This window comes from Canis aureus, chromosome 12 (genome assembly GCF_053574225.1).
Source record: "Canis aureus isolate CA01 chromosome 12, VMU_Caureus_v.1.0, whole genome shotgun sequence".
NCBI classification, from domain to species: domain Eukaryota; kingdom Metazoa; phylum Chordata; class Mammalia; order Carnivora; family Canidae; genus Canis; species Canis aureus.
In genome coordinates this window covers 911,386-938,066 of record NC_135622.1, presented here as the reverse complement: position 1 = coordinate 938,066, position 26,681 = coordinate 911,386, and the positions used below count along the sequence as shown (strand labels likewise).

Sequence of the window (26,681 nt, the reverse complement as noted above, 5' to 3'; positions counted from 1 at the left end):
GAGACAAAATATTTGAAACTGGGCAGGTCCAGATAATGAAGAATGTTCCTATGTGGAGAGAACTAGCTCCAGCCCACATAACCTGTCTTAATAATGCTGGTAATAAAATAAAGACTAGGACCTTCCCAAGGACTAACTTTTCCCAAGTACATTCTAACTTCAAAGAAACGGACTGTCTCACTGAGGGGTAAAAGGTGGTCAGTTATGATGGCAGATCAAGAGGCCAGGAAGAGAAGATTTAAAGCCGAGGGGAAAGAGAGTAACAGACCAACACCCGTATTTCTCCAAACATTCCTAAGAGAACTATGTGCCCACAGTTTAATAAATTACAGTATTTTCATACCTCTGATGAACTTACCTATCTTTCCTGCCCGGTAGATTGCAAACTTTTGAGGAAAGGCCTTTATGCCTCTTTGTGAAGCAAGCAGTGTTTATTCATAAGAACAGATGGACTGGCTCCATCCTATTCCTTAAATACCAGTAGAAGTATTTGACTGGTACCAAAGCTCCCCCTGATGGAGGCTAAAATCATAACTTGCGTATTTACTGTTAGTCTCTAAAACTAGATTGTTTGGGGGCACGACTAGTAAGCCATTAAAGTCATCTGTGTTTTAGTGGGGAAAAGAATTATCAACTGTGACATCAAGCCTCCTCTAGATTCTAGGTCACTCATACTTAGAGTCACAGATATGAACATGGTGTCAGTTCTTAGATATTTATCATATAGTATGAGGTTCATATATCATATCCTTGAGAGCTTTTGGACTTTTCAGCCATAAAAAATACATCAAATACATGTTAATTTTGGGCATGCTCCCCTCTGGAGCCAAGACTACAGAATCCACACAGGGATCAACGGAAGCAGGCCCACCTCCCTTTCTGACAGGCCACCTTTCCACCTCCCTCAGCAGTGGCAGATTTCCTTGGGATAGTAACGCATCTCCCTGACTTCAGCGGGTCCTGCCCTGCATATTGCTGTGCCCCACAGGGCGTGTCTCTTCACATTTCTGCTGTATCCCAAGTGGACTGTGTGAGACATGACAAAGGAATCCAGCACTGTCATTCTCCCCATCATGCTCTCAAACTGAGGACAAATTGATGCTGTTAATCCATCGTATTGTAACTTGGGAGTTACTGTTATTTAATGATTTCTAACCTATCTGGCAAGTAACCACACAGCCTATGTCACAGATGTAACAGGTAATATTTAGCAACTTTTACTAATGTGTGATGTTCGTCTATGACTTTAAGTCCAAAGGAATGTCTGAGAGGTGAGTTTTCAAGCAGAATGGCTGTAGAGGACCTTAAAATATGCCACCTTGGCCTGGACTGGCCTTAATGCTTCACTTACTTATTTTAATTTAAAAAAATTGTTGCATTTATTAGATTTTTGGCCCCTCAATCCCAGACATATGTGTAACTGGATCAGTAGAAGGAAAGTATTAGTTAACTAAATTTATTAGAAACTCAAAAGAATACAATTTCCAATTTTTTTTAAACAATATTTTAACATTTTCTCAGGTTGGTCAGAGCTTACATTTGAAATCTTATTCCTAAATCTCAATTTAGTAACCGATGGCCTGACCACATTCCTGGAAAGTCTCAGCAAGGCATGAACACTACTTCACACCTAGTTGCAATGAGACAATATCTAGATCCCTGAGCAGTGATGTAGACTTTCTAGGACTAGTCTCCTTTTCAGTATTCAGGGACAAGGCACAGGGTTTTCTCAGCTTGTTTCTTTCCGTCGCCAGCACTCAACTGGCCGACAAGCTGTTCTGCTCTACCTCTATGGAGAACATGTAAGTCACATCGATTCCCCAGATCCATGTCCTCATTAAGCGCCACCTTTGTAGAGAAAAACAACTGGGAAGGAAAAGAAAGCACCACTGAATAGCCAGCTACAATTTTAACTTAGCAATCTTTTCCATACTATGTCTACCATACTACTTCATACATAGTCGAAGCAAAAGTAACCAACACATTCTTTATACGCTTTTTCACTTTTTCTCACTTCTCTCAAATTCTTCAATCTATTATAAAGTAAGTTTGAAAATTTTTTACATAACATTTCGTTGGTGGGCTTACACCCAACAAATTAACAATGACCAAAGGATTCCCTTGGTGAAATTACAAGCTGTGGAAGATTTGAAATAGTAAAGTTAACCCCTAATACAGTATTAAACTTATTTTTACATATAAAAATAATACAGTGGGATATTTTATTCAATAAGATACAATCTATAAGATCAAGAGAGAATATACAAAACTATTCTATGTAGTCTGATGTAGTTTGCTGTATAGTAGGAATAAATACATCTAGAACAGAAAGCATGAAGTCTGTTCTCAAAGAAATCACCAATTAGGTGATTTAAACACTTAGGGGTTTAAAGCCAAGTATTCTGTAAGTACCAGGCAGAAAGGAGCTACAGTTGTACTTAAAACAATGTGGCCATTATAAAATAAAATCTTAAATCTATAAACAACAAAAACACACAAAACCAAATGAAAATGTACTAAAATTTAATCATCCATAAAAGCTGTAATTTAATCTGACAGTAAAACACAAGAAGCAATATTAGAGTTGGTTTAGTATATTATATATTTTAGCTTTGAAAGCCATAGAAATCAGTTATCCCAGTTTTTTTCCTATAAAAGACCCATTTTTCCAAAGCATTATGCACAATTTTAATTAGAATATAATGACAGAATGATATTTCATAATTTTTTAAATATAAAATGAAGTCAATGACTCAAAAAGTTATCTGCTGCAATGAGTTTGAGGAGAAATTTCATAATCTATATCATTACAGATATAAAGTATAATGGTTCAACTTTTAGTGCTTGACAGGGAGGAATCATGATAAAAAGGTCAATATGAAATCATTTGATTATAGTAGCAATATCTAACATTTGAAATGCATCCATGCTCTTTTGTATAATCATATTAGAGTCAAGTATATTTATTTTCACATCTGTTATAACTGCTATTGCAAAGGAGAAATACTATTGTCTTATTTTCCAAGAGATATACACAGAGCAATTTTTTTTCTCCAGGGAATTTGTGCAAACCAATATAAGATTTAAATTCTTCACATAATATATAAAACAGGAGAAGCCTCTTCAGATTTAATTTTTGAAGTCTGGAATGCTGGCACTTCCCAATTAGGCAACAGTTCTTCATTCCTGTAATCTAGAACATCGAATAGATATATTTAAATATATATACATATGTAAAAATAAACAAACATATGTATATACACACACACACATATACAGTTAATCTCTTGATGTCAGAAGATGGTAGTGAACAAGCAGATAATCATATAGAAAGAAATGATTTCAGCCGATTGTTACTAGACAATGAAATTATACCAAATAGCTATCAGTAACAAGGCTATTTTAAACTTTTAAAAACATTTAAAAATGGTTTTATTAATTTCACAATCTGACAGTCCTGTCTGTAAAAAGGAAAACTGTAATTATTTCTATCTCATTATCTTATTTTTCCAAAAAGGAAATGATACCTGCACATAAAATATCCTTATCCAACCACTTCAGGACTATATGATATTAAGATTACCACTTCTTTAAAAAATATATTTATTTATTTGAGAGAGAAAGAGAGAGAACAAGCACAAGTAGGGGGGAAGGGCAGAGGGGGAGGGAGAGAGAGAGAAGAACCCTTGAGCAGACTTGGCACTGAGCAGAGAGCCTGATACAGGGCTTGTCTGGGGGGTGGGGCGGGAGGCGGCTCCATCTCCTAACCTGGAGATCAGGACCTGAGCCGAAACCAAGAGTCAGACACTTAACCGACTGAGCCACACAGGTGGCCCTTGGATTACCACTTCTAACACAAGTTAGGACCCGAAAACACGACACAGAAAGAGCTGACCCCCATAGGCAAGGGCAGAAGACTCCAAGTTAGTTGTATTACTCAGCAGAAAAGAATTAGGTTAAAGGAAGAATTTCCTGAAGATGAATTTCTCTCCTCCTCTTTAGAAGTGGGACATACTGGAAAGAGATTAACATGTTTCAATACAGTCTTGCTTAAAGGATAAGGTCAGATAAACTGCCCTCAAGGTTCATGTACTCTTACTCAAATATATATATATATATATATATATTTTTTTTTTTTTTAATTTATTCCCCATCCCAGTACTTTTCAAGTGGGATCAACATGGCACTTCCAGTCTATAATCACTCTATGATTTCTCTGCTCTGCCAAGTATTCTGACTTATTTTGTATTTTCAAGCATCCACGGAGATCTCAGGTGACGTATTAAATATATTGTTGGGCTGAATTACATATCAGAACCTAAGAATTTACACAACCAGGATGAAAGTCTTATTTCTGGATGTAGGCCAAGATTAATCTCTCAGGTAAAGCCACAACACACTGCAGGTTGTATATGAATGAATTTTCACAACAGGCCAGGAGATGGCACCTCTTCCTTTAAACAGGCTAAAACATTTTCTACAGAACTGGAAATTAAACTAGGGTCAGCTAAGGTAATAGCATCAACAAGACAGTTACCTATAAGAGAGCTAAATGATTTAGTTCAGAATAGGAACTGGAGTCCTATTTTCCTTACCTTTGCACCCTTACCTAAAGAAACACACCAGCAAATTTTAAAATAATCATCTTCAGGGAGCTAACGATTTATAGTTATTGAATCAAGATTTCACTAAAAGCCTAAAGCAAACATTAGACCAGACGCTATCTTTCCTAAATCCAACCAGAGGCAACCCCATGCTGTTTCATGCTTTCTGCCCATTTTCCTTGACCTTCATTTAAAAAGGAGGTACCAAAAAAATTAAATTAGACTAAATTAAAGGGGGGGTACAATTACTCAGTTGTTTCCCTGGAGAGAGAGATTCATCCAAGTCTCTAAGGAAGCACTTATTAATTAGTTAATTTGGTGCTCTGGAAGAGGTAATCTGCTCAAAGGACCCAAGAGACTTAGAACTCTCCAGTGGTAAAAGTAGACTTTCCTCTAACCCGACCAAGATTAGTAATATGCACATAACCAGCATCAAAATACATCATAAAACAGCTTCATGAAAATATTCCTTTATGGTATAGTTTATAGAGCTTATGAAGATAAGTAGAAATTGTTTAGGGGATTTAATATATATAATTAGAGGAAAACAAACAAATGGTCCCTCAGCACCTGGTTTCTCATTTGATAGGCAACTTTAATGCTGCCACTAATTTCTCTCCAACAGGTTCGCTTTAATGAAAATTTAAATGGTACTTAAAGTCAACTACTACTTAGAAGCCTGTAGACAAAACATTTCAAAAAAGCCAACCTATACCCAAGAGGAAATGACTACCATAACATAGTACCACATACCCAGAAGAACGGTTTGAGTTAAAAAGACTGGCAATACCAATTTTGGAGAGGATGCAGAACTTATAAAGCTGCTAGTAGGTGTGTAAACTGGTACAACTACCTTGAAAAACTTTTTTTAACAGTATCTACTAAAACTATCCATATAATATAGTATACAGTCTGGCCATTTCATTCCTAGGTATTTATCAAATAAAAATGATGCACATGTGCATACTCATGCAAGAATGTGCAGAATTACCCCATCAGTTCTTCAACCCAAATGTCCATCAATAGCAGAATATATAAAAATATTGCCAGTACAGTCATGCCATAAAAATGAACTACTGCTATATGCAATAAGGAGAATTCTGGAAAACATATTTTTGACTAAAAGGTGCCAGACACAATACCTGTTTTTGTTAATGTTAAGTTCAAAGAGAGGCAAAACTAATTGTGTTAACAATCAGAGCAAGGGTTACATTGAGGGGAGGAAAGACTGTGATTGATACACACAGGTGTGTTCATTTTTAAATAATGCATCAAAATGTGCACTTAAGCATTTTGTTTCAGATAAACCATGTTTCACTTTAATTGGGCATGAATTTAGGAATGACCCTAGAAGGCATTCCATTTATTCAACCACTATTTTCTGAAAACCCATTCTGTACTTGGCACTAGGGACACAGGGTGAATAAAGCACACATGAGCACACATGGTCCTTGCCCTCAGACACCTTACAATCTTATGGGAAGAAAGACAAATTATCAACAGAGGAACATATTTACAAGCCATATATCAATCACGTTCACAAGATACAGAAACCTGGAAATACCCCAAAAGGTGAAATGGGAAGTGGTTAGGGCTGGGGAAAGCCCAAAATAAGAGTATGAGAACGGCATTTGTTCTGCTTTCAGTATCTTACCTGGCTCAGAGCTGCTGCTTACTGTAAGTCTAAAGCAGCAGACATGATTTCTTTTTAGGCTTCTTCTTTTCCACTGGTGTTTTTCTATTTATCTGTCTGACAAGGTCATAAAATATCTAAATAAAAACAAGAGAAAAAAATGTCTTATTCAACAAACATTTGAGATCTTGCTCCACAAAACCATCCTGGTTCTGTTCAATGGGATTCTGCCCTTGGATCTATATATTGCTGCTTTAACAGCAGGTTTCTTAGAAGCCCCACGTGACTCTCAGGGTAAAGCAGGACTTACCAATTTACCATGAAGGAAATACACCTGCTCTTAGATATTCAGTATCAAGAAAAAAAAAAAAATGAGTAGTAAAAAACAAGGCAGTGAAGTTACAGTCTTCATGGAATCTTCTATGCTTCAATACATTAATTATTAAGGGAATAACAGTTAATGTTCACATTGAATCTTCACATTTATTCTACTTTTTAAAAATGTCAAACTTGGGCACCTGGGTGGCTCAGTTGGTTAAGTGCCCGACTCTTGATTTCGGCTCAGGTCATGATCTAAAAGTCCTGGGATGGAGCCCCACAATGGGCTCCCCGCTCAGCAGGGAGTCTGCTTATTTCCCTCTCCCTTGCCTTCTGTCCCTCCCCTTGTTCACAAGCACATGCGCTTTCTCTCTTAAATAAATAAATCTTAAAAAAAAAAAAAATCAAACTTAACAGAGAAGTTGCAAGAATAATACCAAGGACTTGTGTATTTTCTTTATACAGGTTCATCAATTAGGAACAATTTACCACATGTACTTTATCATTAATTGCTAAATACACTCTCTTATTTTCTAAACCATTTGAGAGTAGCTTGCATATAACGGTCCCTTAATGGTTGAGTGTGTATCTCCTAAGAACAAGGATATTCTTCCATTACCATATTATAGTTATCCGGTTGCATACATTTAAGCACTGATACATTACTCTGTATTATCTACAGTGCAGATTCCAATTTTGTAAATTATCTCAATAATGTCCTTTATAGTAATTCCTGCTCCCCTCCACCACAAAGAGTCCATCTAGGATCACATACTGCATTTCATTGTCTGTCACTTTAACCTTTTAGAATCTGGAATGGTTGGTTCTTCAGTATGTCTTTCATGACACTGTCATTTCTGAAAATGGATGGCTAGTAACTTTATAGAATTTCAATTTGGGTTTGTCTGATGTTTCTTCATGATTATATTCATGCTCTATATTTTTTACTGGACCAGGACAAAAGAGATACTTAAGAGGAACTTAAGTTCCTTTTAAGATACATGTAAATGCACATGATTTTTGTTTGCCTCTTTTGGTGATATTGGTTTTGGCTAAAGTGAAAAAGAGAAAAAGTCACCCCAATTTGAAGTGACAAATAATTTCTTAATATATCTTCTGGATTCATTTTGAATGAGAAATGCAAGGCATCAAAGAAAAATACAATAGTACTTATTTAAAAGATTATTTTAATTCCAATATGTTTATATGTTTCAAAGTGTCAGAATAATTAAACAACATATCAGCAGAATTCAGTTCTTTGCTATGAAATGCAAATACTAATGACCTGGAATAGAAACAAATATTGCAGAATCTCTTTACTATTACTCATCTATAATAAAAGTGCTTTGTAGAAGTCTATCATAAGTCCCAGCTTTTAGGAAATTGGGACAAATGACAAAATTTGAATATGCACTAACATGGACTTGATTTTAATAATTGTGTTGTGGTTGTATAAAGAAAATATCTTTGATCTAAGGGTACATACACTAACGTATTTATGAATAAAGGAGGGTGATAAGTAAACATTGACATGTTAACTGGTGAAATCTGGATGAAGAGTAAACAAATTTAGTGTTCTTACATATTTTCAGTAAGTTTTAAAAGTAAAATATTTTAAGAATCATTGGTCTACATTTCTTTAAGATGGTGCTCAGATAAAACAATCTCTATTTACCTTATAATCCTAAGATTACAAGGCTAAATTATTAAAAAGAAAAAAAAAAAGCCACTACTGAGTGATTTATCCTAAAATTATAAGTGATGCATTTACATTCTTTTCTTTCTGCTACATCCTCCTCACCACCATCTCCTTCAAACCATTTAACTTCTCTATTATCTAATTTCTAAGAAAGCTGAAAACACAGGATTTACGAACAAAACGGCAGTCTCTTTCACAGCTCTGAAACCCTTTAAGAACTTAATATGGATAAGCCACAAACAAGTTCTCATTTGTTCCTTAACCTTAGCACATAAGCTATAAGATGAAAAATTAAAAGAACAAACTAAAATAGTCTAAGAATCAAAACCACGTTTCTTTATGCCAGGCAGTTTTGGGGTTTTGGTACTACACTAACTGATTTTGTAGTGATATTCTCAACAACTTCTTTCACAAACTCTGCCCACTTCACAATAGCTGGTTCAGTGACGAAGGCAAGTTCAAACTATACTAAGTATTCAGTTAGATATGCTCAGAGTCCTCAGCCTAGGTTCTTCTTCATATCTCTCAACTACAGAAAAATCTAAAGGGAACACAGAATAGTTTCTCAATCCCTCTGCCATTACTCAACTGGGATGTTCACTTGATTCCAATTATTATCCCAGCCTCAGCAAAGAACAATTAATTCTTGATTAAGACTGATGTGATTCTGGTATTACTATGTCCTACTTTCAGAACATAGCAAAAATGGTATGGATAATAGTTTAATATATATATATATATATATATATATATATATATATATTCTGATATAGGCAGCAGGGACCTATTTAGCCAAGCAGTATGTCCCTGTGTGATTTGAAATTTGAGTCCAACAGGAATCACATGTGTATTTATAAAGCCTTAGCTGCCTGAGGTACTATTAACTATCAAAGAAACTCTGTAGCTGGATTATCAGGCTATAAAGAGAGAAACATTGAAAGAAACTCGAATATATACTCTAGCATAAAAAGCTTGTATGTTCCTCAAAAGAGTAAGGATCCTTAAAATAGCTAATGTATTCCAATTTGTTTACTGTTCTCCATTTTTGTTTAATAAATCCTCATACCAAGGGTTGATTTTAACAAGACTGCTGTGAAAATGGACCTCTGGGGCACTGGAAACTACAACCCAGGAGGCTTAGCAAGTAGCAGGTGAGTTCCCACAAACATGTAATGCTTTAAAAGAAACACCTCCTGTCAATGGTGCTTCCTGGACTGTGGCCCAATCCAGCCCCAGCAGAGCCAAGTCCTATGAAGCTGGTGGGTGGCTACCAGTGAGAGTGAAAACAGGGAGAGCAAGAAACCAGATCCCTAAGGCCAATCATCCTGTAGATGGTGATGTTGCACTAATATTTCCCTAGCCAAGTTCATGCAACAATCCTAATGCTTTTTTCCCCACAAGGTTTATTTATGTGAGGAAGAGAGAATAAGCATATAAGCAGGGAGATGGGCAGAGGAGAGGGAGAGAATCCCAAGTAGGCTCCTTGCTGATCTCACGACCCTTGAGATCACAACCTGAGCTGAAATCAAAAGTCAGATCCTCGGGCAGCCCGGGTGGCTCAGAGGTTCAGTGCCTGCCTTTGGCCCCGGGCTGTGATCCTGGGGTCCCGGGATCGAGTCCCACGTCAGGCTCCCTGCATGGAGCCTGCTTCTCCCTCTGCCTGTGTCTCTGCCTCTCTCTCTCTCTCTCTCTGTCTCTCATGAATGAATAAATAAAATCTTAAAAAAAAAAAAAAAGTTGGATCCTCAACCAACTGAACCATCCAGGCGCCAGCCACCCCCAATGCTTTTTATCTCAGTTTCCTTTCTCTATTTCTTTTCTTTTTTTGGAGGGAAAAGACTGTACCAGAACTTAAAATTTTAGGGGTGTCTGGATAGCTCAGTTGGTTGAGCGTATGCCTCCGGCACAGGTCACAATCCTGGGGTCCTAGAATTGAGCGTGTCAGGCTTCCTGCTCAGCAGGGAGTCTGCTTCTCTTTCTCCCTCTGTACACACTGTCTCTCTCAAATAAATAAAACTTTAAAAAAAAAAACTTAAAATGTTATGATTAGCCAAATTTTTCAAAATAAATCTATGAAACTATAATTCTACCACAGAGAAAGCTGAAGCTAAAAGTATATACTTCCTTTCATTTACTTGGCAGTGAAAAAGAAATGACTGTTGAAGATCTCAGTAGGACTTGCTCCCCACTAAGATATAAACTTCTTTAGGGCAGGAACAGTGTCTGTCTGGATCACTGTTACCCCAGGGCCTGACACATTGCCAGAAATATAAGCATGCAATAAATATTTCCTGAATAAATGAAATTTATGAATTTTTATATACTTATAAAAACTGCTTTTACCTAAAAAAAGCAAGCTTTAACATTCTTGGTTATTTGAAATCAGAGGATTTGTAGCAAGCTTAATTTTTTTGTCTGTCAGAGGTTTATTTATTTTTTAAAAGATTTTATTTATTTATTCATGAGAGACACAGAGAGGCGGAGACACAGGCAGAGGGAGAAGCAGGCTCCCTGCAGGGAGCCCGACAAGGGACTCAATCCCAGACTGGGATCACACCCTGAGCTGAAGACAGGAGCTCAACTGCTGAGCCACCCAGGTGTCCCTTGCCTGTCAGATGTTTAAAGTCACTTAGTCATTTTAAAAGTCAGACAATAGTCTAAAATTGTAATATTAAGTCAAGGAAAGTGACCTACAGACCCAAAGGTCAGAGAAAACAGCAAATAAAAACACAGGATCCTGACAACCTAATACACCCGTAACTCACCTAAAGTGAGCTGAACTGACTGATCACCTATGATGCCATAATGACAAGCAAATTGGCAAGTGAAGACTTGCATTACAGGGAAAGGAAAGAAGCCTACTCTGGCTTTTTGTTTGCTTTTTAAAAAGCTTATATTAAAACAAAAGCAAATAGAACATTGGTGGTGGCAGGTGGAATTGCACTGATCTTTGAGGGATCCAGGAGGGTACTGGATTTACACCCAGGCAGGCAGGCATGCTTGTTAAAGTATTCCTGTCACAGCTATGTTCTCAAGATAGTAGAAAGCTTAAGTCACAGACAAAAAAAAGCCTTGGGCACCTGCTGTATCAGGCCTCAAAGAACAGGTGAATTTTAGTTCCACGTCCATGCTGACAGATTTTTCCCTTTGAGTCAGAAACCAAAGGAATACATGACTCAAAACACCAAATTCTGTGATATCCATGAGGCAATCTCTTTCTGTATAAGTTCATAAGCTCAATAACTACTTTGATTTTTGTATTTTCCTACTTGACAACCTCTTTACATACATGTGCATAAGCAACTGCTACAATACAAGGGTGATAGAAAAATTTGCACATACCACCTTCTGGCATATCACTCAGAAGCTCAACAGGACTTTAGGCACATTATTTAACTTAAACTTTCTCTTTGCCAATAAGGTAAATATAAGAGTCCTCATTACAGCCATCAAAGTGATTTTATGCAAGAGAGGAAATACGGTTTCTAAGAATTACTTAGTTCTCTACATACTTAGAAGAATAAAATATTTTTCTTTCAAAAATTTGGTTTTGACTACTAATTTAAAAGAAAGGTAACTAAAAGGGCACTTGTTTGTGCTGCCTAGCAGCTGTCAGTTACCTCATTAACGTTGATCTTTGACTTTGCAGAAGATTCTAAAAAGGCACAGTTACACCACTGTCTTGCTAAATTCTGACCCTGCTCTTTGCCAACTACTCGCTCATCTTCCAGGTCACATTTATTGCCAACCAAAATCATTGGAACCTGTGGAAAGGAGAAAATGTAATATGAGCAGTAGCATACTTGTTCCTTACCCCCTTATAAGTAAGCAGTCACCTGTCACCAATCGAAATGTATTAGTTAGAACTATAAGCTTTGCCAAGTGATTAAAAAAATTTTATGTATACACATATACACATTGGGGGGAAGAAGGTAGATGGAGGGGGAAGAAACAGAAAAAATATGGAAGAGCTCTACTATGCTCATTTGCTAAATTATTTTAAGGATATAATCACATAATTCTTATGTGGACTACTACTACTAATAGCTGGATTCTATGTACAAAAATCCGAAGGAAAAGAAATCTCCTGCAAGCAGAAAAGAATGTATATATTCACTGGGCCTAATTACAGTTTAAGTGCTTCATCTCACAGGGCCAACAAACACAAAAGCAGTGGCAAGACCAACATAATAATAGGTTCTCCTTCTGCATTTTACATTAGATCTGAAGACCAGTTTAGGTGAGGTGTTAAGAAGGAATAACAATTAAAAAAAAAAAAAAAAAAGCCACAGAGCAGCTATGCCTCCCCCTTTCCCCTGTATCAGAAATGCTGTCCCTACTTCCAATAAAACAAAGTGCTAACAAACTGTACAATGTCCTTAGATAAAAGGCGTCCACAGAACAAAGTCATTTGTGAGGAGATGGACGCTACACACAAGAAAGGATTTAAGGGACATGGTGGGTCTTGTACCTAAAACAGGCAATTATCACAAGTTAGATGAAACAAACAAGACATCTACAACTCCATCATTTTTAGTTATGACACAAGATAAAGAGACCAACATTGCTACATTGCAGTGATTTGCATGTAATTGCCTATGAAAACAGAAGTCTCTTAGATAAATTATTCATGGGAAGGAAGAAAACTATTCATTAGGTTATGGATGATCATGAGTCCTATGGTAGAAATCCCTTCCGCCTACGGTATTACCCAAAGTTAAGGTCCTGAGCAGGTGCATATGTTCCCATTAATAATGAGAGGGAACACGTAAAAACAGAAAGGTACAAATGAAATTTTATATCCCAATTTATACAACTGAAAAGGAACTCTCTGTAATTCAAAACTGAGGTAAACAAGTAAAATGTACATCTTTGCAAAAAGGCACAACAGCAATGATGTTATTCACCAAATAAGGCATGAATTCTGCAACAAAATATAATTAAAAAAAACATAAAAACCCAGTTAATTAAAATCTTCAACATAATTCAAAGGAAAAAACTCTTAAGTACAAACGATACCAGAGAATTTTAGAAATGGAACATATCACTATGGTTCTTACTAATGTTCTCTGAACAGTTTCTGATGTTAACTATCACCATTCAAAGCTCAAGTCCCACCACTTCTACCAAGTCTTTGGACTCCTCTTCCTTCCCTCCTGCACTTACTAGCACAAAGCACAATGAGTACACTTTATCATACATGCCCTCCTTTTCTAACTATCTTATCATATAATGTATAGGTAAATTGAGAAAACTGTAAAAAATTTTTGATCACAGGAATGCTTTTAACTATATGGTAGATAACCTCCAAATCCTCTTAAAAGAAAAACAGACACTTTTTATTTGGCCACAGAGAATGAGCAGTATGTCTTATAGAGAGAAAAATACTTACATCTTCTGTGTCTTTAACCCGTAAAATCTGTTCCCTCAGGTCCTGTAAGTCATTAAACGTGGACTGAGCTGTAATAGAATATACTAGTGCAAACCCTTGGCCATTCTTCATATACAAATCCCTCATCGCTGTAAATTGCTCCTACAAAAAAAAAAAAAAAAAAGTGCAATTAAAAGTACAATTTCTTGAATGTATTCTGAAACAATTTAAACCCAAATCATTACAAGTGAGCAACTGAATCTTTTCTTACATGCTATCATGACAGGAAATATAAGACCTATTATACAGTTTCTAGAAACTCTGAGGTAGATGTTCTTGTTCCCTACTTACATGACTAGAGGCAATGACAATGAACTAAGGAATTAGGAGAGAGATCTTAACCACCTTAACATGTTTTCTGTGTGGTTTAGAAAACTATACATAATTCCTTTTTACATATAGATCCTATTAAATTATTTTGATACCACTAAAGATGATCTCCACGGAAGTGCTGTTAGAAAAGAGAAGTCCAAGTACTGAATCCTGAGGTCCTCCAACATAAGGGGTTGGGGATATGAAAGCAAATTAGGAAAGGAGAATCAGGAGTAACCAATGATAGAAGGAAAAAACCAAGTGTTGTTTCCTGGAAGCCAAATGAATAAAATTTTTAGAGGAGAGTAATCAACTGAGCTGGAGGTTGCCGAAAAGTCTAAGGAGTTGACAATATGTGCAGAGGGCTGATCATGAATGACAGGCCATGACTTGAAGCTGTGTGAAGAAGGGGGTTAGGACATAAAGACACTCAAAGATAGTGGGATAAATGAACTGCAGGTTCCAGTGAAGTTGAAGGTACAAAAGGAAGGGAGATGAAAAAACAAGAAGTGGAGAATGAGTAGCATGCTTGAATATGAGATGAAGGTGGTATCACAGTTATTGGTAATCATATAGTCTAGATAAGACCATGGTAGGAATAGCTGAAGCAGTAAGGAGGTCAATAAACTGACAGGTCGAGGAAACTGATCATCTATAATATATATATAGATTCTATTTGAATAACAAAATCACCAAGAATTCTGATTGAAGCAGTGATGAAGAGAGTGAGCAAAATCTTCAAGGAGTAAGGAGTGATCTGGGACATGATTAATAAGTATCAACTATTTTCTAAGCTTTATGGGAGGCACTAGGGACACAGACAACTAAACAGGCAATTATAACACAATATGTGTCACAGCACTAGGATGGGAGAGTGACAAGACATTTAAGAGCACAAAGGAAAGATCTCAATGGAAGGGATGAACTTCCTTAATTTGGACAAGAGGAAGAAGAAAAAAGAACTCCTTCGTGCTTGTGGAGGAGATGAAAGGAAAAAGTAGAAAAGTGTTAACTGTTGGGGTGTCTGGGAACAGAGGAGAATGACTACTGATTCAGAAGCTAAGGAAATTGGGGCGGGGGGTGGAGAAAGGAGATTTTTTTGAGTCAGCAGATACAAGAAAGATGTAGTACTAATGATCCCAAGTTTCCTACTGGAGTCAAGATGCATTTTCCCACAAAAGAATGGGAAAATATGATATAATTAGCTCTACTAATGCTCCATTCTACCTATATGCTTTTCTTAGTGACATGAAACTTTCTCATCATTTATAAAAATGTTTGGAAAATTTGTGCTAAATTTTAAACAACTTACAACATTTAAGAATACCATCCATTTTCAAACTGAGAATTGCCTAATAGGTAAAGTCTATGTATATGGAGAAAAAAAGAAAAATCACTTCACGTGTGTACTTTTTATGGCAATATAAACAGGAAATTATCAGCAATTAATAAAATTATAAAGGAGGTGACAAATGAACACAATGCAAATAGAAGCAAATACTTGGAGCTAATACTACAATAACAGGCATTGTGCCAAGTGATTTATAATCACTATCTCATTTGATCATTACAAGCACTGTATGATATACTAATGTCATCAGGAGTAGTCATTTAAAGATGAAAAAAATGAGGCTTCAAAATAATCCTAAAGATTTTTGTCAGAAAACATGTATCTGTCAATAGCTCCTTGAGATGTCAAAATGCTAATAAAATGCAAAAACAACTTTGATAAAAATTAATGACTATGGTGCCAAGACAAAGTCTCACATAAACCCAGAGAAATACATATTTTAACTAAAATTCTGGATTCAAAATACCTTTTTAAAAAAGCAGCAATAGGGACACCTGCACCCCGACGTTTATAGCAGCAATGTCCACAATAGCCAAACTGTGGAAGGAGCCTCGGTGTCCATCAAAAGATGAATGGATAAAGAAGATGTGGTCTATGTATACAATGGAATATTCCTCAGCCATTAGAAACGACAAATACCCACCATTTGTTTCGATGTGGATGGAACTGGAGGGTATTATGCTGACTGAAATAAGTCAATCAGAGAAGGACAAACATTATATGGTCTCCTTCATTTGGGGAATATAAAAAATAGTGAAAGGGAATAAAGGGGAAAGGAGAAAAAATGAGTGGGAAATATCAGAAAGGGAGACAGAACATGAGAGACTCCTAACTCTGGGAAATGAACAAGGGATGGTAGAAAGGGAGGTGGGCGGGGGTGGGGGTGACTAGGTGATGGGCACTGAGGGGGGGCACTTGATGGGATGAGCACTGGGTGTTATTCTATATGTTGGCAAATTGAACACCAATAAAAAATAAATAAAAAAAAAAGCAGCAATAGGGTAATCCTTACTTCCATATAGGAAGAAGATACCCAACACACATTCTATAGGTGAACTCAACATAAAATTTAAGAGTGATATGTAGGCATTAAGTACATCACAGATGGTTGGAAGCACGTAAGAAAATTTAAGAAGCCCTACATTTAGATAATTTGTTCTTAATCAGAATAATTACTTTTACTCAGAAGAATTATTCAGATGACAAAACCTATTCACTAACTATAATCTATCAGAAAAAGAGAAAACATCCTTACTGTTCCTGCTGTGTCCAGGATTTCGAGCATACACTGTTGGCAATCTACTTCGACTTGCTGTTGGGAAAGGGAGGAAAAATGAGAAAAGTGTTATCAAAATCAAAATGTGAATCTGCTTTCCTGTCATCTCTTCATTCCAAGTACCTATTACAATTATAAAGCCTTTTTCTAGGAGTTTGCCCTATTGGCTGAGACTTAACTTGGTACTATAATAAAGAACAAGAGGTCTCAAACATGTTCTATTAATACTATAGAAGCCGGGACTGTTAATGCTGAGTTTAGGTATTTTCTGATCACTATAAACTGAGTAAAGATTTTTGCTATTTTTAGAAGGCAAGGGTCATATTCTCCAATTCAAGAAAAACTACAACAAACAGGTATAGTTCTGACAGAAATAAAAATGTATAAAAATAAGTATATTATCTTCAAAGAAAACAAAGCACAAAAGTATTAAATAGCTCAAAATGCAGATAAGATTTTGGGGGTAAAGAAAATTCTGCCAACTTACCACATTCAAGTTGTTAAAGTTTTACTAATATGTCCCAAATTTGGTACATAGGAAAATTTTAATAAGAGATAAGGGGAACACAGATGTGCTAAAATGGAAACACTGAACTCATATAGTCCTCAGGACTTTAAGAAAAAGACCCTACGCTATGTGCAAAAGGTGAAATTTTATATACCGAATTCTATTTCCCCAGTGTTTTATAAAATAAGAGAAGGTTGGCCTAAAGAGAGTATCAAGATCAACTGTGCGGAAAATTTTTAATAAAGAATTTTTAAATTAGAAAAGAGTCAAATCTTCAACATTCTAGGTACAAATCTGTTTATAGTTACAACTTTAGCCAGCAACTTATTTGGGGGCAATTTTAGTAATGCAACACTGTCTTCTAAAAATAAACGTATTGATCTAAGGCCTATTTTAAATGCTTCTGTGTCAGATCGGGGATTGCTAAGAAGCACCCTTGGTGGTGCTACAAACTCATTGTCCCACCACTTACAGGACTAATGTGGTAATCTGCACAATCAGTAAATGAGAATGCTCAATGAATAATGAATTAGGTAGTTTTTCAATGTAATTAGAATACATTTTTATTTTCAATTTGCAGATAATGACTGCTGCGCCAATGGCTGGTTGAGCTTACAAAATTTAACAAAATTTATAACACTATTAAAGGTAAATTCTACAACATGTAATGAAGTAATCCTTTCCTATTTGTTGAAAGGTAGGTTTAATTTTCTGCCCTTCCCCCTGCCCGCCTTTAACATACTGGGAAATAAAATCATAAAAATTCCTCATAATGCTAGTCTCATAATGAAATATAATGGTCAAGATTATTTGTCAAGACTATTTAATTTTTTTTTCTTTTGAATTTTTTAAATGTTTTCAGAACTTTGGCTTTAGGATGACAATAAAACCAAGCAGAAAGTATACTGATTCCATACACCCTTCTCTGTTCCCCATTAGCCTCTCCTACCATCAGCCTCCCATACCAGAGTGGTACATTTGTTAGACTCAACAGACCTGCGTAGAGACATCATGATCACGCAAAGTCCACAGTTTACATTACTGTAAAAAGTACACAGTTACATTGGTATTGTACATTGTGGGTTGGGAAAATGTGTAATGACACGTACCTACCATTTTTAATCATATAGAATCCAGTATCTAATTTCTTACAGTCTAAAGAGAAAATATCTTCAAAGTTATAAAACTAAATAAAAATAAAAACCTTCAGTCACTGGGTAACTTCGAGTATAAAGGTGATCTTAATTTTCCTTCACAAAAAGAATTGTCAAAAATATACCTACTATTTATACACAATTTTTCTACATTAAAAAAAAAAAACAAAACACCAGAGAAATGTTGTACACTAAAGGACAGATTACTAATCAGTAACAGAACACAGAGCTCTCTGTGGCTAAGTAGTACTTTATGAGAAATATTCTGTCTTGGTGAAACTTAAAAACCGGGAACATTTATATCACTTCTCAAAATAACTTGTAAAAAGCAATTCTATGAATCAAGTTTTTAAAGCCCTAAGGAACTATTTGTAAGCATGTGTATACAAGTTTCACATTTTTACCTTTCTGTAGGAATCTTCTATCGTTGGGTCATATTTTTCAACAAAAATTCCCTGAACAAACTGAACTGTCTAGAAAAAAAAAGCAGAGAAAAGTTAAGAACCTAAAAATCAACTCCTCTAGAATGCTACTTACACCCTTATAAAGTGATAAAGACTAAATGAAATTATGTGAAAATTCTGGGTAAACACACAGATGTACAATTTCATTATTTTTTAATACAAGGATACACCCACAACTAGGAGGTACATTAAGAAAGGAGGCAGTCTCATGTTAAAAGCTGTCCAGCAATGCTGCAGCCAACTCATACTGTGAAATAATTACTATATTAAGTTTCAAAATACAATGAAGATACAAATAAGGACACAGATCCTAATTAATGAAAAAATGAAAATCTATCAGTATTAAAACTTCTAATACCTCTTTATGTATCTATAGAAACTTTATCTCATGCTCTTAAAGGAATGAGACAAAAGGTTAGAAATTTTTTTAAAAATCTTAAAAGTTTATCTAAATTGTGAAGGAAAAGAGAAGAGGAAATTAAAAAGTACTGAATTTACTAAATTTATAGTCATGTTCGAGTTTCATGTTCTCCTTCAAAGTTATTTTTTCCCATTTGCCAACTGAGATTTAAATATACAACCTCCCTGATTCCAAAGCCTTACTTTTTCATTGGAGACACAGCCTACTCATCTTTTTTCAGATTATCTACTTCTCTCTCTCTAAAATTTCTGTAAACACAGGCTTGAAACTAGGTATTTTATCATTTGGTAAATAAAAAGAAGATGGTTGTGAAATACTGACTGCACAGCTTTAAAACAGGGTCTGGTACACTGCCATCTAAAAGCAAGAATAGGTAAGAACGTGACCTGAGGTCACCTACACTTAAATTATGCACTATTTTAGTTTGAGCTAAACACATTAACTGGAATATAGTAAATTTCACACTTCTTCCTCCTACTATGCTCCTGTTCTTCAAAGGAAACTCAAGATATAATTACACCAAAAACTTTAATCATTATTTTGATCAGGGATTTAATCACCTCATATTCTTAATACTACATATAATTCAAACATTAGGAAAACTTCCTAATATGCTTTATGCAAATATAATCCAAAGCAGATGTTTAGAAAGAATCTTACTGTCCTCATAATACCATGACATACTCCCTTTCTCTCATAAGTTTACAGTGTTTTCCAAAGGGTATGTAACATATGATGTAGCAAGAAACGAGGTACAAAAGCAGGTATGAGAACTCAAGTGCTTTCTATAAGCCAGTTGTTACAGACTTGCAAAAATTAAAAACAATCTCCCACTTTTTCACTTCCTTCTTACTTAAAGCCATCTTTCATTATTTCTCTGAATCTCAGCCTCTCAGTTCTCAGAGACATTCATTCGTACCAACTTTTTTTTTTTTTTTAAGGATTTTATTTATTTATTCACGAGAGAGAGGGAGAGAGAGGCAGAGACACAGGGAGAGGGAGAAGCAGGCTCCATGCAGGGAGCCCGACTTGGGACTTGATCCTGGGTCTCCAGGATCACGCCCTGGGCTGAAGGCGGTGCTAAACCGCTGGGCCACCCAGACTGCCCATACCAACTTTTATTTTAGTTTTCCTACTGGATCTTCCTCTTCTTTCCTGACCTACTGTTCTTTCTGTGTTAAAATAAAAAACAGAGACCAGCTTGAAAATTCTCTGAACTCTGATGAAATTTATGAGTTTCATCATGTAAACAAAGCTTAATTTAGCTTATGCAGCAAAGCTAAATTGACCTGGGGGTCATATCTTGCTTATGCCTCTGGAAATCAAAAGCAAAACTTACACTGTTTCCCAAGGTTGATATGAGGTAACCCCTAACCAATTCTCTCTCACTTTAAGAATATTCTAACACTATAACCAGTCACTGTAAAGAATAGTCACTGCTTTCTCACTCTCTAAGCTGCATTATAACAATATACCCCTGAGCTTCAGTTCATGTTCTGGTTTGTAGGTTCCCAGTTTGCAAACTGTCTTTTTGCAATACGTGCACAATAAACTTACTAATCACTACTTCAATGATTCATTAATTTTATTTGTTATTTCTTGAACTTCTGACATCTGTCACAATTATTCCCTTCCTCTATGTCGTCATTTTCCTTTCCACAGAATTATTGCCACCAGCATACAGTTTGTTCTCCCATCTTCCACCCAGAAATAAAAATTTCCCTTAACTCCACAATTCCTCCAGCTTCACCCTCCCCTTCACTGTTCCTCTCCTAATCACACTTCACCTGCCTACAATCATGGTTCTGTTTCTTCAGCGATCATTTACTCTTCAACCCACCTAGTATGGTTAACGGCACCATCACCTTATTGGAGCTTGCTTTTATCAAGCCCAGATACCTGCATGTTCCTGTATCATCTCTTTCCTCTTCTTTATTTGACTTCTGACTTCAAGTAAAGATGCTTTCTTTACATTCAAGTGTAAGATATACTCTTCTATGCTGGATCCTGCAATTCTACCTACTGTTTAAAAGTTCAGAGGTACTCACTCTTTTTTCTCTAGTCTCTCCCTAGACAACCTCAATTATTCCCACGGATTTTTTACTTTTAATTACTTTATTTATTTTTGAGAAGGTAATCCATGGACAAAGGACAAAATACAAAAGAGTATGCAGTGGTAACCAACCTTACCTATCACCTTTGTTCCCAGTTATCCAATATCACTCCCCCAGGTAACCGGTAGCTTCTTTAACGTTTCAGAGATAATCAGCATATTTTATACTATCTTCCCCTTCACTTTCCTTTTTTTCCTTATAAACACAAACAGTAGTCTACAATGTTTGGTACCTTTTTTCTCCCTAAATAGTACATCTTGAATATCACTATGTATCAGTATATACAGAGCTGTTGCATTCTTTTTAATAGTTATATGTTATTCTACTCAAAACGTGTATTAAAAACTTACTTAACCACCTCCACTGGCAGACATTTAGGGTGTTTCCAAACTCTTACCACTATAAGGAATGTTGCAATGGATATATTTCTGTGTGTGTGTGTGTGTGTGTGTGTATGTATTTGCAATCCACATTCTTGACCACATTATTTTGTAACATATGAACTTATATGTGAAATTTGAAGAGACTTGCTACACTGAAAGTTATATGCATTTATTCTTATTTTTTTAAGTTTTATTTTTTAATTTAAGTAATCTCTATAGTCAGTGTGGGGCTTGAACTCACGACCTCGAGATAAAGAATCCCATGCTCTTCTGACTGAGTCAGCTAGGCACCCGGAAAGTTATATGCATTTAAAATGACAGATGTTCTCATTCACCACAGAGGTACTACCTTATAGGTACTAATTTGAGAGTAACATAATTCTTATGAAATTAAATACTGTGGACATATTCATGGTTCCCCAAATCGTATCATAAGTCTCTTTTAAGCTTATTATCTTGAAGATCCAATTACTTATTGATGTATTTATGTTAACATCTCACATAACCAAATTTGACATTACTCTTGATTTTCACTCTCAGATCTCCTCATTCATTCTCCAGTGATTCCTTTCTACTTAAATGATCCATCCATAAAATTAGTAACTTAACAACTAGAATTGTGGGAATCATCCTCAATAGCTCCTTCTTTCCTAGTTCTCACATCAATCCAGCATGAAGTTATTTAATTCTCAAAACATCTACTTTTCTCTCCTTCACTGCTATGGCCCCCATATAAGCTTCCACAAACAATAATCTGGGGTTCGGAATTAGCTCCGAACTGTCCAGTCAGCCTCTCTTCTAAATCACGCCACACAGAGCAAAGTATTCTCTTTAAAACATATATCTAATTCTGTCAACACCCCTGTCACTGCCCTCACCTCCACCCCAAACCACTTTCAACTGCTTCTCACTGTCATTAGGAATAAGTTTCAAGTTTTTTTTTTTTTTTAATGATTTTATTTCTTTATTCATGAGAGACAGAGAGGCAGAGACACAGGCAGAGGGAGAAGCAGGTTCCATCCGATTCCCAGATCACGCCCTGAGCTGAAGGCAGACGCTCAACCACTGAGCCACCCAGGCGTCCCAGTTTCAAGTTCTTATATGGTCTTCAAGTCAAGATCTGGTCTCTGCCTCTCACCTCATTTACTTCCTTCCAGTTTACTCAGGCCTCAGCAACTGTCACCAGCTCTCAGTTATTCAAATGCTAACTTAACTTAGGCTCTTTGAATAGGAGTCTCTCTTAAGAGTGTACTTTTCTTTCAAAGTATCTCTCTCACAATTTATAATGAGGTAGTTCTTTATTTAACTGTGCAATTATTATATCTCCTCCACTATAATGGTAATCCCTGAGGGACTGTGACTGTTTTTGTTCACTGTTGTAACCCTGGAGTCTGACAGTACAGAAGCTCAACACATATTTACTAAATAAATACAGCATGTGTACAAAAAATAACTTCATTTCACTTAAGTCTGGGGTGGGAGTAGGGTAGGACTTACTGGTATCTGAAATAATCAGTCACTCCCACTAGAATGTAAAGTTCCTTAAAAAATCAGAACAATCTTATTCTTTGAATCACAATCACAAGTGCTGGCAGCCAGTAAATAATCTGGTTAATGAAAGAATGAGTGAGCTACCACTGTAAACTACACATCTGTGGTTACTGAATGAATCTCCATTCCCTGTGGGCCAGATACTAGGCATATAAAAAATGCTGCCACCTTTTCTTGGTAGTGACTAAAAGTCTTAAGGCAAGCAAATATCAATGTTCTTCTTGTACTATACTAATTAAGTTAGAGTTAGGTGGCTAACTTACCAGAGCGGACTTCCCCACGCCTCCTGAACCAAGGACCACTAGCTTGTACTCACGCATGATGTGGTCTTTTTAAATACTGACAATCTGGGGAAAAAAACAAAAACCTAAAGATTAATAAACATCTAAGAATAATCTAAAAATGTATAACTGTTACATAAGATAAGGCAATATTTTGGTTTTTGTTTCCTTTCCTCCTTAAGACTATTAAGGGGAAGACAGGCACACAGTAAGACCATGCAGATTCTAATCAAGTTTATAGGACTACTGCCAGGCATTTTTTAATTCATTAAAGTTCATCTTTGACTAGGCATCAGTCATCATTAGAGCCTGTACATGTTACTTGTAAGAGTGATCAGAAAATAAGGTGATTAAAACTAGTAGTTGTCTTAGAACTACAATCATGAACCCAATTTTTTACAAAGCTATTGTTTAAATGACTTAACATACTTTTTTAAAAAGTTCACTCATGAGCTTTAATGGATATGATATTTTATTTGCTAATATCATATAGTAATTATATACTATTTTGTTCATTATTCTATTATAGCTAAACCATGTAAAATGTTACCCTTGAAAATTATTAGGCTATGAAAGGATTATTATTAGTGAGATTGTAAAAATTCTAGAAGTATTAGCAGTATGTTCCATAAGACCAAATTGTAGAAAGAGAAAAAAAGAAATATAAACTTTATTTTTTAACTCCACAATTATCTTAAAACGTAAAAAGGCAGGAAAGAATTTCCAATGGTCATGATGGAATAAGTATGAATGGACAGTAAACAGCTAAAATACCAGATAAAATACACAAAACAATGTTTTCAGACATTTGAGAATAAGCAGTGTAGGACTATGATCTCTGAGAGATGCAACAAAATGAAGGCCTATATCTGCCACGGCTTTCTGCTTGGAGGCACTTTTCAGACAGCTGTACAAGGAGGAAGAACTCAAGCAGATGCCAAAATGTGTATCAGAGAAGAGGGAGTTATGCATAGAAAATTCCAGAAATCTGCACAGGGGTTCACTTGAGTCTCTGGCCAAACATTAAACAGAGCAAGCAGGATGAAACTCCATGAGGTAAAGGCAAAGAATAAATAGAGATCTATAAGCTGAGCATTCCAGAGTGCTGAAAATACTGGAGTTCTGGTCAGAAAAGTTCTCCTTGTTGAAACACAGGCAATTTCCTTGAAATCCCAGAAGATTCACAGACTTCTTGAGAAGCTATGCAAGACAGAAGAAAACAGAGTATCTTTAAAATGCTTAAAGGGAACTTGGGTGGTTCAGTCAGTTAAGCACCAGACTCTTGGTTTCAGCTCAAGTCATGATCTCAGGGTCCTTTGTCAGGATCTGCGCTCAGCACAGTCTGCTTCTCCCTCTCCCTCTGCTACTCCCCCTGCTCTCCTTCTCTCTCATAAATAAATAAAACCTTAAAAAAATGCTTAAAGAAAAAAATGGTCAACCTAGAATGCAATGAATATATCCTTCCAAAATGAAAGTGAAATAAAAGGTGTTTTTTTTGTTTTTTGTTTTTCTTCCAGATAGGAAGGAAGCAAGGAAGGAAGAAAAAGGAAATGAAAGAAAACAAAAGAAGGAAAGGAAGGAAGAAGGAAAAGCTGGGGGAAAAAATTCGCCAGTACACATTTTTAAAAAAGCAAAGGAAGTTCTTCAGGTGGAAGAAAACGATAACAGATGGAAACCTGGATCTACCTAAAGGAATGATGATTACAAGAGGAATAAAAAGTACCAGAAATGGTGAATGAGAGTAAATCTACAGGCTTTTTTTGACCACTTAAAGCAAAACTAGGAGCTCCTGGGTGGCTCAGTTGGTTAAGTGCCTGCCTTTGCTCAGGGGCTCAGGTCATGATCTCAGGGTCCTGGGATGAATCCCCTCCTCATTGGATTCCCCTCAGCAGAGAGTCCACTTGTTTGCCCCTCCTCTTGCTCGTGCTCTCTCTCAAATGAATAAATAAACCCTTAAAAAAAAAAAGCAAAACTAATAATGTATTACAACGTTTTACAACATACGTAAAGACGTATTACAATAATAGCACAAACACACAAAAAGTAAGAGAACTGGGAGTATATTGTTCAAAGTTCTTACAGTGTATCTGGAGTAATATAATAATAATATAATAATAAGTATTTGAAGATAAACTGTCATATATTAAAATAAAATCTAGAGCAGCCACTAGAAAAAAAACTGATTCACCCATAAAACAGCAGAAAAAGCACAAAAAAGCAAGAAAGAACAGTGAAAAGATGAGAAAAAGATAAAACAAATAGCAGGAGAGCAGAATTAAAAGGCAACCACATCATTACATTAAATGTATATCACCTAATCGAATATTCCAACGTTCCAATTCAAAGTCAAGATAAGAAAGCAAGACTAACCATGTTGTCTTCAAGAAACAAACTTTAAAAAAAGACACAGTAAAGTTAAAAGTAATATTTATTGGTGATATGTCACAATTGCTGCTGATATCACTATGTAGTTTGTTGCCTGCACTCAAAATAGAAACAAATACTAAATTTCATTTAGAAGTTAGTGAAAAATAAAGATTTTTTTCTATACAAGTGTTGGGGACCCTAGATTATGATTCCCTACCTATTCTAAGCAGTTAGCATATTGGTTACTCTAATTAAACTCAAACTTTATGGTTTTACATCTTCTTTATACCCTTTTACATTCTTAAGAGTTTATAATTACATGGATTCTCCAGAATGGATGTCTGATTTTCTAAATACTTTTTCTGCATCTATTTGTATTAAATAGTTTTTATTTTTCTTTCCATCCATATGTCTGTTCATTCCACCTCAAATTTGTTCTAAGCCAGTATATAGTAGGGTCTAGCCTATGCAAAAGGAAGAAGTAAAATTGTCTTTATTCACAGATAACATGATCCCACATGTACAATACACAAATAAGCTCCCAGACTCATAATGTGAATCTAGCAAGATTTCAGGATAAAAGGTTGATACAAAATAATAACTATTATATTTGTATATACTGGCAAAGAACTGAAAAATGTAATCTAAAAAATACTATTTATAATAGTATCCAATAAGAAATAAAATACTTAAAAGATGAATTTAACAGAATATGTGCAAGGCTTATATACTGAAACTAAAAAACACAGCTCAGAGAAATTAAGGACACAGTAACTACACAGACTTGCTATGTTTTTTTTTTGTTTTTTTTTTT

General features: G+C 35.7%; 1 protein-coding gene and 1 long non-coding RNA gene across 5 annotated transcripts in view; one reads left to right on the top strand and one right to left on the bottom strand.

Moving 5' to 3' along the window:
• The first annotated feature begins 628 nt into the window (after positions 1-628).
• Positions 629-25,543, top strand: LOC144324767 (uncharacterized). Of its 2 annotated transcripts, XR_013390194.1 has the most exons (5): positions 629-1,200; positions 5,230-5,435; positions 9,325-9,405; positions 17,713-17,829; positions 25,018-25,543. It is a non-coding gene; the product is annotated as an uncharacterized LOC144324767 (long non-coding RNA). The 2 variants fall into 2 exon arrangements; XR_013390195.1 differs by lacking the exon at positions 17,713-17,829 and having other exon boundaries at positions 637-1,200; positions 25,018-25,542.
• The window catches only part of RAP1A (RAP1A, member of RAS oncogene family), a 70,694-nt gene continuing 46,519 nt past the window's right edge, over positions 2,507-26,681 (bottom strand). For all 3 annotated transcript variants that reach the window (XM_077916081.1, XM_077916080.1, XM_077916082.1), the window contains 7 exons: positions 23,483-23,566; positions 18,691-18,759; positions 16,604-16,660; positions 13,647-13,787; positions 11,875-12,018; positions 6,259-6,374; positions 2,507-3,193 (listed from right to left, as the gene is read on the bottom strand). In XM_077916081.1, coding sequence (XP_077772207.1) covers positions 6,288-6,374; positions 11,875-12,018; positions 13,647-13,787; positions 16,604-16,660; positions 18,691-18,759; positions 23,483-23,539 — 555 coding nt within the window. In that variant the 5' untranslated portion in view covers positions 23,540-23,566 and the 3' untranslated portion in view covers positions 2,507-3,193; positions 6,259-6,287. The remainder of the gene's footprint in view (positions 3,194-6,258; positions 6,375-11,874; positions 12,019-13,646; positions 13,788-16,603; positions 16,661-18,690; positions 18,760-23,482; positions 23,567-26,681) is intronic.